At 40.0% G+C, this 16,740-nt stretch overlaps 1 protein-coding gene across 4 annotated transcripts in view; it reads left to right on the top strand.

Moving 5' to 3' along the window:
- GLI3 (GLI family zinc finger 3) overlaps nucleotides 1-16,740 on the top strand; it is a 208,558-nt gene that overhangs the window by 132,114 nt on the left and 59,704 nt on the right. For all 4 annotated transcript variants that reach the window (XM_017734631.1, XM_008633830.2, XM_017734630.1 and 1 more), the window contains 2 exons: nucleotides 3,924-4,129; nucleotides 9,015-9,161. In XM_017734631.1, coding sequence (XP_017590120.1) covers nucleotides 3,924-4,129; nucleotides 9,015-9,161 — 353 coding nt within the window. The remainder of the gene's footprint in view (nucleotides 1-3,923; nucleotides 4,130-9,014; nucleotides 9,162-16,740) is intronic.

Below are 16,740 nucleotides of genomic sequence, written 5' to 3'. Positions count from 1 at the left end.
GTGATCAGAAAAAAAAATCATTAAAAAAAAAAGTGACTTCACAGATACTGTGATTTGCCCTACAACTGATGCTGTTCATAGCTGCTGAACTGGTGTGACTATGTAAGTTTTCAAGACTGTGTAGACACCTCTGCAACATTCATCAAAATAAAGTCATAACTAGTAGGAAAAAAACCACCTGTTTGCCCTTACACTGATCTCACTGCCTCATCACATGTGCGCCATTCACAGGCTGAGTGCTTGAGATTCCCCGTGGCATCAGAGTTGGGACAGGAAGAAGCTGTCAGGCTGGATGTGTATGGGAAGTGGGAAGTCCTGTGTAGATATGGAAGCTGTGTGACACTCATGATATTTCAGTACCTTAGCAGTGAACAGGAAGGCCTTCTGGACTGAAAGGAGGAGATGCCGTCACAGCCAGCCCTGTACTCAGTTCCTTCTCATTTATGTCAGGGTTGTAGATATAATCAAGGTTACTGAGAAAATAATAAAATCATCCTCATGTGCTAGGATAAAAATTAGTGGTGAAACACAGCCATAGGATCTCCTTTACACACAAACCTGGAGACCTTCAACTTCAAGTATGTATTGAAAGTATGATGAGCTTGGTATTAAATTTGAGTTGAGTTTTCAGGATCTCTAGAAGTAGACACAGAGGTTCTGATTCAGAAAAGAGCATGCATCTGCTTCGCTCCCTCCCATAAGTGGTCTGAATATGTTGTATAACAGAAGAACCCCTGCACAGGAGAAGATCCAGGGCAAGTTCTGCCTTCACACAGTTTACAGGTGAGCCATAAATTGTCAGGCAATATCACTGAAAATCTCCTTGCCTCTTCTTGTGCTGAAGCCTCATTGCATCCCATGAAGTAGCCTCAGACCCAAGGCAGAACAAGCAGGATGCATGGCTAGTTTGAAGGATGCTGGGCCAAAGGGTCCTGAGTTTGAAGGAGGGTCCCCAGCTTCTTTCCCTGCTCATGACATCAGAGTTGGACTAGATGACCTGTAAAGGTACCTTCCAATCCAAACCATTCTATTATTCTATACATGTGAAATAAAACTTATGGGGATGGACTGACACCCACATCTGGAGATTTTATTTGCTTGTTACTGAATGGGTATCTGCAGAGCCACTCCCAGGCCGTCTGTTTGCTGTTTACAGGGCAAAAGTCATTATTTATTGGTATACAATGAGGTTGCAAAACAACAATAAAGGTGTTTGGCAGCACCCTTTCTAAAAGCTACATTTTAGTTTGAAGGAGGGAGTTAATACTTGTGAAAGATGTTCACCGTAGTTTAAGCACAGAGGGAAAGGAGGGATATGTGATGTTTATTGGAATAAATCAGGATGACTCAAATTGTAGGACTAAGAGCGGATGAAAGGAACACAGAGAAGGGAGAAAAGTCCAGACTGAAAGTGAGCGCAGAAGTTAGCAGCATCTTAAAATCAGATGCTGGAGAGAAATTAGGAAACATTAGAGTCCAGAGCTGGGAATTCTTTATGGAATCTGATGACTCCTTATTTCTGCCTCAGATAATACTGTTTATATGCCAGCTGTTGATTGATGATACCCAGGTCAGTGTCCTTTCCCTAGCATCCTAGGAAAACCGTGGAGCTCAGAGGAGAGAGAGAGAGAGAAAGAGGCAGGGCTGAGGAGGAGAAGAGCGGCTGAGTCCTGGTGTCCTTGAATGGCTTTTGTTGGATCTGGAGGGAGAAGCTGACAGCCTGGCTCCTAATCTTGCTCCTGCGGCAGCATTTGGCTGTTGGCCGGCTGGAGAGTGAATCACTGAGGCCAATACAGACTTTCAGCCTTCTTGCCTAAGCATTTAAACAGTTTTTTGTTCAATATGCACCAGATAAGGCCAGGGCCCCAGCTTGCCTGCATGCTCTTCATGTTTCTAACTGTGAATTGGAATCCCATTTAAAAAAATCCCTTGTAAAATAACATCCAAACTTAGTTTCTTTGTTACTCTTGTATTAAATTTCCTGTACTACTGTATTTTCCTCACTCCCAGGATGGGAAATTCACTCTGTAATGTGATACCCAGCTGTGGTACTTTTGCTTCCTACATCACCATGATTTTTAAAGCTCCTGCCTACCAAACTTGGCCTCACAGGGAACCAGGAGACAACGAATGTTTCATGTCTGGTGAGGTTTCATAGTACCAAGATAAAATATGCACTTCCACTGTAAAACAAAGTTACTTTAGAACTATGTGGACAAAAAGTTCTCTGAGGAAAGGAGATGTCTGGTTTGCACAGTGGTGGAAAGTGGCTTCCAGTTTCAGATTCTCAGTGCATTTCAAATATGGTGAAGGCATGCTAGTGGGTTACTTAGCTTTATGTGGGTCACTTGCTCAGGTGCCAGAGGAATGACTGCACTGTTGGTACCTGCTGCTAATGCAAAATGCAGCTCTCTAACAAACTTTGGAGTTAGGAGGTATTTTCATACAGGAAGGCTAAACAGGCTTACCTTGCAGAAAGCTGTAGGAGGGCAAGAAACACAAAAAAAGTCAAATAGGAAAGGCAAGGGAAAAGAGGGAGAAAAACACATCAGGAGAAATCTTCATTCCTCGGGTTTTACAAGCCCTCGTGGATTTAGTGGCACGGAAGCTGGCGTCATGTTAGGAATTCATGACTTTGATCACTGTCCCACTCATATGCTAGCGTTTCTGAGCTGATGGCAGGGCAGAATTGGCTCCGATGTAAGATTATGTTCTGTTGGCCTTTTAGGTGATGACAACTACCTCCATTGATCATGATATGTGTACGTTAAAGGAAAAAAAATACATTTCTTGTTTGATTACTCTTTGTAAGCCAACAGCATCAAAGGAACAGGCTGCCCTCACTGCTCTCACAGCTGCTGCCTGTGTCTGTGCTATATATATGCTAAATTAATTGGAAAAACAGGGACAAAAAGGCATTTAGTTCAGGTCAGCCAGTTGGACTACAGCAAATGCATGACAGGCTTAATCATTGTCTTTCACCAAAGAGCAGGTTGGCAAGGGTACGGCACTCCAACCCCTTCTGATGAAATTTGAACTTTTTCCAGTGCCTTTGGAGATGGGGTGCTGTGAGAGAAAAGTCTCTAAGCAGAGCCCAGACGCTGTCATATCAACAGGGTGGGATGATGGGGAGGGTTACAGCAGGTTATTTATCTTTTGTCAGCTGTGAACTCAGCTTTCAGCCTTGGTTCATCACACATAGCGTGAGAGGGCACCACAGCTTTCCCTTCACAAAAATGAGTAGTTAATTAATGGGGTCTTGTTAAAAAACGTTGGTCTCTGGTGCCATACTAAAAACATACATATGCAGCAATCTTTCTTCCTCTGCCACGAAGTTTTGTGCATTTTTCATGGGAAGGGACAGCAACAAAAAAATGCTCCAAAGGACCTATCCATTTTAATGGCTCACAAAGTTTGGGACTCCTGAAATGATTTCTATATAGACATGCCATCTTGCACTTTCAGAAAGTAAGCCGGCAAATGAAGGGTATGGGTGCAGTGTGGCTCTCAAAGCTCCTTTTTCAATAGCCACATTGTTTTGAAGATGTAAATGATTCTGAATCTCAGTATGTATTTCATATTGCAGTAAGAATTACTATGTAATACAGTGTGCATATTTTGTACTAATTGAAGTGATTTTCTCCTTAACTGCTTGGGGAAAGGGTACTGAGGGGTGTAAAGATTAAAACAAATATAAAATCATGTTAAAATTGGTCAGAGAAATGTTGCTAATAATGGGTACAGAGAAGAATTAATTTCCTATCCTTTTTCTTTCCAGGCAGTTGACTTTAGTACATGTGCAACCTACACGTGCAACAACTAGTTATTATTCTTCAAGAAACAAGTGTGTTACCTTTACAGTATTTTTCTTTATTGTATAGATAACCTGACTGGTTTTTTTTATTTCCTTTTGTTTCTTCCAGGCCTTCTGCCTTATCTAGTAGCCCGACATACTCAGAGCTTCCATTCCTTAGAATTTCCCCGCACCGAAATCCTGCTGCGACATCAGAGTCTCCCTTCAGCACCCCTCACCCATACATTAACCCCTACATGGACTACATCAGGTCCCTGCACAGCAGCCCATCCCTCTCCATGATCTCAGCAGCCCGTGGACTCAGCCCAACAGACGGTGCGTTAAGACAGGCTTCCTGTTTTCTGTCATTGTAGCAACTTAAGTTATATTAATCTTGTCAACATTTTTCCCCCTTGTTCAAAGCAGCTTCACCAGGTTTGTCAGACATATTCATTATGTCATAAATGTTTCAATACTTCATCAGCCGATCATGGCTCATTTGTACATCTCACAAATGTTGAAACTTCAGGGAGAAGAAAAAAAAGGTGCCTCATTCAAAATTTATGCTGTAAGGGTGGTGTATGTCCTGTGATATCTTTTGTTTGTGGGGCTGACATGGAGTGTAATTCTGATCTCAAGAAATCCACTGTATCTGCACTGAATTGAGTCAGATTCTTCATGGGTGCACGTCAGTGTATAACCATGGAGTTCTTCAGACACAAAAGGCTTGTTAATTAAACTAGTATTTTTCAATCATATAAAGCATGCACTGACTAGTTATACTTAGTCAATAATTCTATTATAGTTATGTAGAATTATTTCAGTTTATCCTAGCCAACAATATGGCCAAATGAAATGATGCTTATGTAGAAGTGGCTGATGATCAAGACTGTCCCTTTTAATCTAAATGGTGGCCTATATACTTGATATATCAGTGCTTTAGGTCTTGGTGTGACCATGGCTTTTACTTTCCAGGCTATTTGGGCTGAAGTGAACTTCCGTGGTCACTCTTGTCATTACTCTAGCACATTTCCTATTCATTTCAGTGGGAATTTTGCCAAAGTGAGCCATCAACAGAGTTGCAAAAAAAAGACTGTCTTGTTAATAGTAGGTTTTTCAATAGTGGGTAAGCATAAGCACTTTGACATTCCAAAATGGTAGCACTTGCTGAAGGGAACTAAAATATAACATATTCAGAAATGACTATGTAAAGAAAGGAAATTAAAATGGTACTTTAACTATGGGAAAGATCTTCCCAGTGTATTCAGAAACTTACCAGAGTTAAACCGCCTTTAGCTGAATTTGAAAAATGAGCAGTGCACCCTATCCAAACGGATAACTAATTAATCCTCGTTTATAAGAATATATACCTTTACAGTTAATCCATTAGTTATGGGCACATATTCTTATGAGAATAAATTTTAATGACCTATTGTCAGTCAAGGTATATGGCATGCACATAGGGTTTTCCCAGCAGCACTTTGGATGTTACGTGAATTCTTGCTAACTCTACCCCTTTCGTTTTAGCAGACGTATTTTTAAAAAAAACATTTTGAAGAAAGAAATAGGAATGCTCAGAAAGGGAAGTTTTGACTTCAGGAGCTTTAGATCTTTAGATATAGGATAAACATGACAGAACGATAATGTAATGGCATATAGTGGGAAAACTCGTGATGCACGTTTGGGCTTTTTCACAGGAGCTAATATGCACAATACTTTGCTATTTTCAATACTCTTCAGGTCACATTCAAGCAGAATTTCATTTATACTTAAGGTATGTTCCAGTGGCAGACAAAGGAAGGTGTGAAGGAAACCACCCATCACAGAACTTTATGACATTAAGCTGTATACAGTTTTGGTCTCAGCTATACCACACTGAATTCACTTGCAAAGATGTAGGCACATAGTGCTCTCTGAGATAACACTGGACTATCTGACCCAGCACCCAACTGACACTCCAGAAAGGCAGAGACCTTCCAGAGATGTCACAGGGTAGAATTTGGTTTCAGATTCTGGCACCTAAATGTAGATGTATACAGTATAGAAATGCGTGATCTTGCTGTGCTGTTCTGCCATTGTAGTCCAGTGAGTTGTAGGTAGTGCAGCCAGCAAAGCCTCAAGGAACTATTCAGTTCCCAAACAAATGGACACTTGGGTGTTAGCAGTTGAGTGTGGAGCTCTGTCATAACTATGATGGTGCTAAGATTTGTCTGTCTACAGTGCAGGTGTTTGGTGTCTGTTCAGATCTGTGAAATACCCTGCCTCAACTCCACCTGCCACCTCAGAAAGACACTTTTCTCCTGCCAGCCTATGTAGCTTGGGTTCTCCCAGGCTTTCAGATGGAATGAGACACTCAGGTGTGGACAGCTCAGCTGAGTATGCTCTGTCTTAATGCTCATTCCCTGAGCTTTGATTGCTGACTGGATACGCAGCCTTAATCTGTCATGGGGACATGCTAAACTTACTAGCTTAAACATCTTTCTTCAGGTTTTGAACAAATATATGTTACTTCACACTTCCTATAGGCTCACAGCCCATCTTTGATCAGTTACCACAGCCCTGGTGTTGTGCAGCATCCAATGAAAATACAGTAACTTGATTGAGGCATTGAAGAGATCTCAGTCAAAGAGCATGCTGTTGAAAAGCTTCAAGTTTGTTCCCTGGAATCCATAGTCTGTTGTACGATCAATCAGGTATACAATGAAATGCCTTTTTTGGATGTGGGTTCCTGGGATCAAATAATCTGAACCATGGTTTGAGCACTGCTAGAATGCAAATAAAACACTTCTGTGGTTTAAAGAGGTACATGCACATAATGTACTAATAACATAATGGACACAGTGTCTTAAGTCATATAGCATTTGAACTATGAAAACTTGGAAGTTGTTATTCCTCTTCTGAAAGCCATAGTGAGATTTCTCTTGCTACCCTAATTGCTTTAGGACAGTTAGATAATTATATCAGTGTACTACTGGGCTTGGTCTGCTGACTCACATATCTGGGGATGGCCAGGAGCCACAACTATCTAGAACATAACTCTTGTCACTTCACCTTACCCAGCAGATTTGGTGGGTCAGGGGTGACTGAGGACTCCTCCGAAGGTTTGGAGCAGGGGTAAGGATGGGATTGTTGGTATGTGTAGAGGAGAGTGCTCAAATGAAGCTCAGCAGTGCTTATGGTGCAGAAGCAAATGCCTCCACTTGTAGAAAAATGGGAACAAAGCTGAAGCTACCCGGGAATAAACAGGAAAAAATTCAGGGCTGTAGGCCTTCCAGTTTACCCTTCATTTACCCTTCACGCAATACATCATTTAGTAGGTTAATTTTTTATGTTTGAGGGAGGTAGTAAGGAATGATCTTTAAAGAGCACCAGAGCATTTCTTGGCATATGGAACATTTAGTAATGCAATTATGTGTTAACTATGTTTTCTGCAGCAGTTAATTTTAAAGTTTGCAGCCAATGTTATTGTTAGTTAGCCCAGACACTTATGTCAGAAAGCTCAGGAAGTATTTTCAGTGTGTCTGGAAATATACCATGGTTGTCTACTACCGTAAAACTTTAATATCAGTGATTCAGTGTGAGTTATGCATCTTTTAAAATTTGGTCTGAATAATTTCTTTACCATTTCACAGAAAGTGGAAAGATAGTAATTAATTGTGAAATCAGTTTGTAATTTGGAAAAAATACCAGCAAGCTTTAATTTATCTCAGCTCGTTTTTTATGCCATTCCTATTCCTGTTTGATGTACTTCTATTTTTCAGAACCCTTCCTTATAGATTTAACATTTTAACATCAAAAGCACATTCTTTCATTTTATTTGGTAGTAATAAATCTGTTGCTGAATAAACTTTTCTCCAAATTCCAATGCCTTGTTTATATTCAGAACATAAAAAGTGTAAATCTTGATTCTTTGTTTCTAAGGTTTGCATTTAGGGTCTGATTCTCTAATGAAGGTATAAATGGTCTTTTTAGTAGTGCTGTGTAGGTAACAATATTCAGAGAATTTCAGCCTAAAATTTTGTTTTCATTCAAGATTCAGCTGCTGAGATTAAAAAAAAAAATCTCATTAAATGATATGAAAGAATATAAAAATAATCTGGTGTACCAGCTTGGGGTGCAGTGTGTTCACCTAAGGAACCTGAAGCGTTTTAGGCAAGCTTGCGTACCATCTTGTGGTGACCAGAGTGTAAACTGTTTTGCAAGTGGGACAGGGAGAGACCAGAGAGAAGGGCTGTCCACCTGTTTCATGGCAAGTCAGGGTCAGGATCAAGGAGAAGGAGAAAAGTATTTTATGAGTACTTCTTACAGAGGCTCATGAAATGACCCTCTACCTTCAGTAGCATCTGAAGCCTGTTGAGAGGAGATGATCTTAGAGTGATGCCAATTTTTCTATTTGTCCAGGGTTGCCCATTAGTTGAAGGCCTGCTTGAAAATTGGAGTGGAACAGGAAGTTCTCATTTTTACATGAGATAACAGCTAACACAGTCATTGCATGCAGTGCATGATGCAGAGGACTGCATCACGATAACCTCACTGATGGGATGTAGAGTCTATCCAGTCTGTGGGTTTGACTCTGCAAACGGGCTTGTGTGTCAAATATACTTATACATGAACTTTGAAGGATGGGATGGTCACATTTATTGGCTTCAGTCTGTCCTCTTAAAAAACTGACCCTGTGTTGTTCATGGACAACTATTATTTTTCCTGGAATCATACTTTACCCCTGTTTACTCCTAAGCATAGACACAGAGGGACATGGTGAGGGAGAATCTTCTAGTCCTCTAGGCAGAGACTCCAGATACTTGGATGTTTATGGAGGTTCAGCCATGTTGTTACCTTAGAGATGGATTCCTTTGGGCCAGGAGTGAGGTAAATGGGAATAAAATGCTAGGAAGGTTTTCTTGCTTTTTTATGTCACTAAATAAATCATACTAGTTTCCATTGCTGTCAGCCTGACACTTTTTGAGTCACTTAATAATAAATACAAAAATATGAGATCACTAAGCTCATTAATATTTTATGTCTTGCTGGTTTTTTTGAATGGTGTCTTTACAGTACCACTGGTTGAAATATATTGACCAGTGGTGGCATACTGCAGACATTGCATTACATTAAAAAATAAACAAGCTGTTTTAATGGCCAGAGAAACCGGCAATGTGATAAAACTTTCCTTCTTGTTTATCTTACGTCATTAACGGTACTTTTATGTTGTTTTTTTTAGCTCCGCATGCTGGCGTCAGTCCAGCTGAATATTATCATCAGATGGCTCTGTTGGCAGGCCAGCGCAGTCCATATGCAGACATCATTCCTTCAGCTGCCACTGCGGGAGCTGGGGCGCTTCATATGGAATATCTTCACGCCATGGATAGTGAGTGATATTTTCTAGAAATGTAGACGGTCCTACAAAGGGAACCACGTGGGTTTTTCGCGGTCTGACCCAAAAGGCCTCCATGCTGACAGAGAAGTGGGAGTCAACATAAGCCTCCTCACGAGGCTGGAGAGCCAGAGAATTGATTGCCAAATGCACAAGGGTTATGTCAAGCCTAAAAGTAAACTTTGAAAGAAAGTAGGGAGAGGAGCAGGACTGCTCCTGAAAACAGGTTATAAATTTTATTTCTAGTGGGGCTTGAGTGCTTTTGAAAATGCCCTTTTCTATTTGCAATCAGTAACTCACTTTCATAGTTAGGCTGAGTAATTCTCTGACGAGCTCTCTGTTAAGAGAAAGTTTACATCTGTTTTTCTGTTAGGAGAGCATGCCCTGCACCTTTTAGAGAGTGCTAGTTGTGCTTACAAGTTGTGTATCATAGACCAATAGACCAGAGACCACTTGTAAAGTGAAGCAGTTTGCTGAATTCTCAAGGATCCTGACTTAGTTTTCCAAAATATTAAGAGTTTTCTTTATCCATTCAGCGTCTTTCAGTTCTCTTATCTGTCTCTGTTTCTCTGTTGAAGGAGGAAAATAGAGGACCCCATTCCAAACTGCTTGCTACTGCTTCTTTTGATCAACGAGAAAGGATTATGCAGAGCATTCCCCTGTAGCCATAGATGCTTACACGCTTTTCAGGATGTACTCTGTTCCTTCCAGTGAAGGCAATAAAAAATGGTGGCAAGAAAAGGTGGTGATGTTGACTTTTGCTTGGTAGTACAGACCAATAAAATAGTATCAGCCCACCTTGTTTTGCTGTAGAATTTTAAACCTTTTGTTTACATGCAATTTCTTCTTCCTGCTGTTGGCTGCATACCATAGTTGGTGATCTCAAGGAGGGTGGGTGTTGGGAGGTTTACCTCTGGAACGCATGGGCATATAGGGATACATATAGCTAGCCCTGCAGAACACATGCCTTGGAGTGTGACTGACCAATAATTTTTCAAGAATCAGGCAAGACAGATAGTTGTGTAACTGGGAAGGAGGGTTATTTTCATTTTGTTTCCTTGCTAATGAAGGATTTTTTAAAATTCATTTTGTATTATCAGTCTCACTGCACTGGTAGCATGCATAAAAAATTTACAGTAACATACCTTGAGCCCACTGCAGAAACACAATAAACTCACACAAGTAGTCTGGACTTAAACCAGAGATTAATGTGCAGACTTCAGTACTTGAAATCTTAAGAATATGGTAATTTCTGATCTGGATTTTGAGAGAAATAGGGAGAGATGAGGCACACTGCTAAAGCACTGAATGCCTATTAATAATATCTTGCAGAATGGAAACTCTGTTATGCGTGGTTCAGGTAATGTAAATTTGCTGCTGAGTTCCAGTCACAAGGGCAAATCCCCAGCTTGTATGAATGGGCATGGCTTCATTGAAAAGGATCATAGAATTCTAGAATAGTTGGGGTTGGAAGGGAACTTTAAAGGTCATCTAGTCCAATTTCTCTTGCAATGAGCAGGGATATTTTAAATTTGCAAGCGTTTTGGTTCCTTCTGTGAGAGTGTGTCTGAATGCACACAAGTAGTGGTACCAAACCACATACTTGGATACAGATTTGATCAAATGGGTTTATTCAGCCTTTAGAAAGGTAGATTCCCATATATATTCCAGAAAACTTAAGAAAAACCAGAAGACATTGCAGTACTCATACAAATAATGGCATTTGCAGAAGGAACATCGTGTGTTAGTAGAGATTGTGTATGCTGTAATATACACAGAATTGCAGCTTTTGCATCCCAAAAATGTTACCTCTTCTAATTTAAGAGGAAATGTTTTGACCTTTACCCATAATTTCAGCCCATTCATAAAGGTACTTAAACATCATCTTTAATAAGGATATTTGTGTTCACCAGCTCTAGCTGTGATACATTTGAAATGCACACTTTAATTTTTGTGTTTGTTTTTAAAAATTAAGATCACACATTTGAGATTAATTATACCAGCAACTTTTCAATTAGGCATTATTTCAGAGTTAGAGACAAAATTGTGTAGCACTATTATGCAAATGGGTTATTTTTAAACAGTAAATAGAGAATTAAAATAAGATAGAATCCTAGTAAGGTCACTCAGCTCACCTTCTGTATTTGATGAGAATGTGTTTAGTCAGGCAATAGCTGCTTTTATCTAAACAGAGTATGAAGTTACCCTTTTACTTTGTAAAAACTAATTAAAACTATCTTAACTTGCATGGGTATACAGTAAATTAATTGTCATTAAGTAGGAATCTGAATGTCCTATCATTCATCATGCTAAAGAAAACCCCTTTCTTCTTTGTCAGATTTTTAGATTAGAAACGAGAACAAAACAATTAGCAGGAAGATGATATTAAGACTTTAAAAAAAAACCCAGTAAGAATTCCCATGTATGCATTTAATAACCAAGTGCAGCAATCAGTGTGAAGCAATGCCATTTGTTTGGATCTTTCTTCTTAAAGATTTGTATGGTGATATTAAAAGTAGTCTTTCGCCTTTGCCCAGTCTTGTCAAAGGAAACAGAAAGACACATGAGTAGTTTCCCTCATTATCTGCTATCAAATTCTGAGCAAGTTGACTCAACTGACTGAAAGGCTGCCGCTCATTTATCCCACACAACAACCAAATGGATACAAGCAAGGCATTGTTCTTCTTTTGTGAAGCCAGTCTGTCTCCTAATTGTGTGCTTATACAGAGTCTACCACAGAAATTTGCAATCTCTACCCCCTCCTGTAGTGCAAATAATAATTCCAACACCAGAATGCACTGAGTTCCAAAGTGTATTACATAGAGTTTTTGTAGGTTGGGGACTTCTGTTTTGCTCTGTGGTGCTGGAAAACTGATTTCAGATGGGGAAAGGAGTGGGAGAATTGTTAATCAGAGGTTAAATCTTACACAAAGAGCAGTAGACTTCTTGAAGCTCTGAACTTCACTGTTCATGAACTGTCTAATACATTGCAGAAGAATAAGGCGAAGATTATGCATGCTTAATTGTAATTCTTCGTCATCCTGTCCTGAGTGACATGAAAACTGGACCAAAATTTTCTCTGTAAAAGCTCTATAAAGCTTTTCTGCAGTTTTGATGGCCAGAGACCCTGAGCAAGCCTTGCCATCTTCTTGCTTGTTCTAAAAAGATTTGTTACCTTTAAGTATAGCATCAAAATAGGAGTGGAGTAGATGTGGAAGGTATTGACAAGTACCGCAGTAGCAACAACTGAAATTGCTTGTTGTGGCTGTAAAGGTATTGTATGCCAAAACTGTCTTGGAAGACTAAAACAATTTAAAAAATCACTATCTTTTGGAATTTATACCTGCATTATTCACTTGGGGAATATGTTCTACTCTCTTAAATGGTGTTCAGTGGAACACAAGCATGTTCCCTGAGGTTTCAAGATTCCAGATTATTAATACCCTCACTCTGATTAACTTTTACCTATCCTCACTCAGAATAGGAGGTTTCTCTTTTCCAAAGGTATTTGGCATTGACCTACTCCATTTGGCATTAGAGACACTTTTAGTAACCCAGCTGAGCTAAAGAGTTTGGCCAGCTGTGGTGTGTTGACCGTGGCTGGGTGCCAGATGTCCACCAAACTGCTCTATCACTCCCTCTTCTCAGCTGGCCATGGAAGAGAAAATTAGATGGGAAACAACGTGTAGGTTGAGATAATGCAGTTTAATCATGCAAAAGTGAAAGATTTCACGTGTAGAAGCAAAGAGAAAACAAAAATTTTTTTCTCTGCTTCCCACCAGCAAGCAGTGTCCATCCAGTTCCTGGGAAGCAGGGCTCCGGCATGCAGAGGGGTTGCTGCAGAAGGCAAATATTGTAAATAATGAATGCTTCCTCACCCCCTCCTTTTCTTAGCCTTTATATCTGAGCTAACATCATATGGTGTGGAATATCCCTTCGGTCAGTTTGGGTCAGCTGGCCTGGTTGTGTTCCCTCCCAGGATCTTGTCCACGTCTGGCCTACTGATGGTGGGAAATGTTGGAAAACAGTGTTGATGCTGTGCCAGCACTGCTCAGGAGCAGCCAAAACGCCTTTCCAGCTACCAATGCGAAGCACAGCACTGTGAGGGCTGTGGTGGGAAAAAATGAACGCCATCTCAGCCAGACCCAAACACCAGCCCAAAGAGTTAAGCCAGAGTGAGAAGCTTTGGACTGGGTTTGGTTTCTGTTTGTCAAGCACAGTTGGAGAATGAGGGTGGAGTATCAAAGGCATTCCGTCTTCTCTCATACTGATGACAGATTTATCATTTTGAAAACTAAGACAAAATTTATGATAAACTTTCATAAAGTGAAAACGAAGCTTTTACACATCTGTAAACAGAAGCCAGAGGGAAAAGAAAGAAAGAAAAAAGGTTTGACTTTAAACCTCCCCCACCCCAAGTGTCCCATGTTCACAGCCTCCAATAAAAACTAGTGCCTGAGACATGTTCAAAGAAGTTTGATTTAAAGGGAGGGAATAAAAAAGATTTGATGAAGTTTGATTTAAAGGGATGAAATAAATGATACATGTCTGAAGATTGCCTTATAAATGATTAAGCAATGCTAAAAACTTCAACTCAGAAATCAAATTCATGGGCAAATTTGCTGGATGGCATATTCCATTTTTGAAATTTATGATGGAGATAGATATCTGTTATTTTAGAATTGATCTCCACCTCAGAATAAGATCTTTTCTTCTGACATCTGCTGGATTTTTCTTTGGCACACTCAAGTCTTTAATGTCAACTACTGACTTTTTATTTCTATAATGTCTACTCCAAAAAGGTGACATTTCTAAGCAAATCGTCACTGTCAGCTTCCATTTGCATGCTTTGCCAAAGCTGATTTTTTTTATCAGCACTTCCACAGAGGTAAATGGATTTTTAGTGAATCAGTGCTCCTTCATTTTCTGATTTTAAAGTATTATTGAGAAGGGAATGTAATACTTCAGTGGGAGAACACTGTGAGCAGATGAACATCTCAAATTGCTAAATAAATATTGAAGTGTTTGTTTTTAAAATAAATGCTGGGCAAGACTGGAAAGTTTGGTTTAGTATTCAGAGGCACTGACAAATTGTGACCTATTCCTTTTCATAGCAGCATACTAACTAAAACTCATGTTATGCTAAATGAATGGTTAAGCAAATGTCCTGTAGTGAGTGGCCAGCTCATGCTTAAGAATTTTTAGGCATGTGAGACCTAATTAAACCATGAATATCTGAAAAAACAGTAATTCCATTTAATTGTATTTTTACTTTTAGAAGTCCCCCTTGAGCTGAATCCCTCTCTCCTGTGGTCAGACTCTGTAGAGCTCTTGCGTGGTCTCAGCTTTTGGCTCCCTCTGTGAAGCAGAAATGTTCCCTTTTTGCAGGATACTGTTGGCCCGTAGGAAGTTGTTCCTGTCCCAGGTAGATGGAGGGGACTGCCGAATTCCCAGAGCTCTATGGGGCCCGAACCAGGTGCTGCCTGGAGGAAAAGAGGAATCCTCAGACTACTGTATGCATGGCTGAAGCCCGGGCTCTGCCCCTCGCAGCTGTAAGGAGTGTCTTTCTCCATCGCTGGCCACAGATCTGGTGCATCCAGAGCGGACACAGGGATGCCCTGGCAGCAGCTGGCAGGCGAGGGGAAGGTGAAACAAGCAGTGGGCAGACATGCAAGAGCCATAGCATGACTTAGGCAAGGAGTAAAGGACACAGGTTCAGTTCAGAAAGGACAAGGAGGAGGAGGAGGAGGGAAGTCTTTGCAGTTTTGAGAACATGCAGGGCACTGCAGGGAATATAATGCCTGTACTTAGCTATGCCCTTGTAAAACCATGATAAAGCACTTGAATTGTATCCTCATCTGGGGTAAATTACATTACAAACACTAACTTCAGAGGCATTGTTTTAATTCATTCCAGCTGAACAGTCAGCAGAGAAGAGTTGTGGATGAAAGATGCAAGTGCAAATTACTACTATTTTTGTTTTACCATGACATGTATATTGTATTTCCTTGTTAGATATATTGCAGTTTCTTATAGCTGCTGATCATTGTTGTTTCTTATTTTAGCACAAGTAAAAGATCTCTGCCTTTGAAAGACGTGAAGCACAGCACTAATAAAATATCAGACACAGTACAATAGCAAGCTCCTAAAAAGGAGATAAAACAGATTACATAAAATAGCATGTGGTAGGTTTTACAAATAAATAAATGGCTATACCTAAATTTTAAGTGATGGATCAAGAGCTTGAATATTCATTGAAAGACTGGATCTGTGTGGGCTAAGGCTTATTCTGGAGACAGAGCAGGAAGAACAAAACTCTGTATTACCCAGATGCTGAAGAAGAGAAGGGTTATAAATGGAGATCTGATCAAGCAGTCACAAGAGCAATAAAATGGCAGCCCTTGATACCATACTAAAATCTTGGCTAGCATGCACAGAGAGAAGGGAAACCCACTCAGGTGTGTAAGGAAAGCATAGTAGATTCTAATCCAGCTCTGATCTTGAGATGAGTCTAATTAGAGTCATTTGAGCTCCTCTCCTGGTTAAATACCCTGCTAAAACAAGATCCTGGACCCAAGGACGTTAGGAAAGACAGACCTATACCGGATGCTTGTGGCCAAGTGTGAATTATTAGCAAGTTACAGAGAATGTCAGGGACTCTAGGAGAAGTAGCTGTAAAGTAGGCATCAAACCCAAGACCTGCATGACCCTGGCTGTCAGGATCATTAGTATTCAGTCCTTTACTACAGGTTAAAGGGATTAAAAAGGTAGAAGCAGCAGTACTATTAAAGGAAATTGTGCAGTATGCAGTGGGGAAGCTAATTCTCTCCTTGCTCTCAACCAAGATAGAAAATAATTAAATAAAGGGAATAAATTTAAGGTGATACATCTTCTGTCAGGACTGCAGAGAGTTGGAATGACATGGTAAAATAGATCAGAAGAGGTAGAGATTTTCAGAACAGGACATAAAATTTAGAAATGTAATTTATTTAAGTGGTATCTGTATATTTGCCTTCACTTTGCTGCTTTGAAAAGCCTAATCTCCAGTTTTAAAGAAATTTAGCAGCTGTAGGCCCCTACAGACCCCAACAAAACAATATTGTGCCATCTTAGACAAATTCAAATAAAGCTTACTGTTTCTCAGCGTAATGCTCTGAATGTAAATTCGAATTCTGCTGATAGAGTTGGCCCTTCTAGTGTTTGTTTTAGTCCTGATTTTTAGTTTTACATCAAACATCCACCTGGCAGAATTACGGTCAACAAAGGAAAAGCTGCCTCTTCATTTCTATACTGTATTGGACATGTATAGGTTTGGCTGTATGTATTAAAGTGTTGTGGGTTTGGGCTTGCTGGTATCCCAGATCTGAACCACTGTCTCATTGCTCATGGTTGAATTAATGATGTGCATGTCTAAGAAGCCATCAGATTCATAAATCACCAGAAATGAGAGGGATAACTCATAAAAGTCTTTTCCTTTTGTTTAGCCATTTATCATTTTGCTTGCACATTAATAAACAGAGCTCCCCTGAGGTAAGCCATAGGAAGAAAGATTTTTCTTCCTAATTTTCCTCAA

This window comes from Corvus brachyrhynchos, unplaced genomic scaffold (assembly GCF_000691975.1).
Source record: "Corvus brachyrhynchos isolate BGI_N302 unplaced genomic scaffold, ASM69197v1 scaffold94, whole genome shotgun sequence".
Lineage (NCBI taxonomy): Eukaryota > Metazoa > Chordata > Aves > Passeriformes > Corvidae > Corvus > Corvus brachyrhynchos.
The sequence above is the reverse complement of the archived record's forward strand: the minus strand, read 5'-3'. Positions and strand labels throughout refer to the sequence as shown.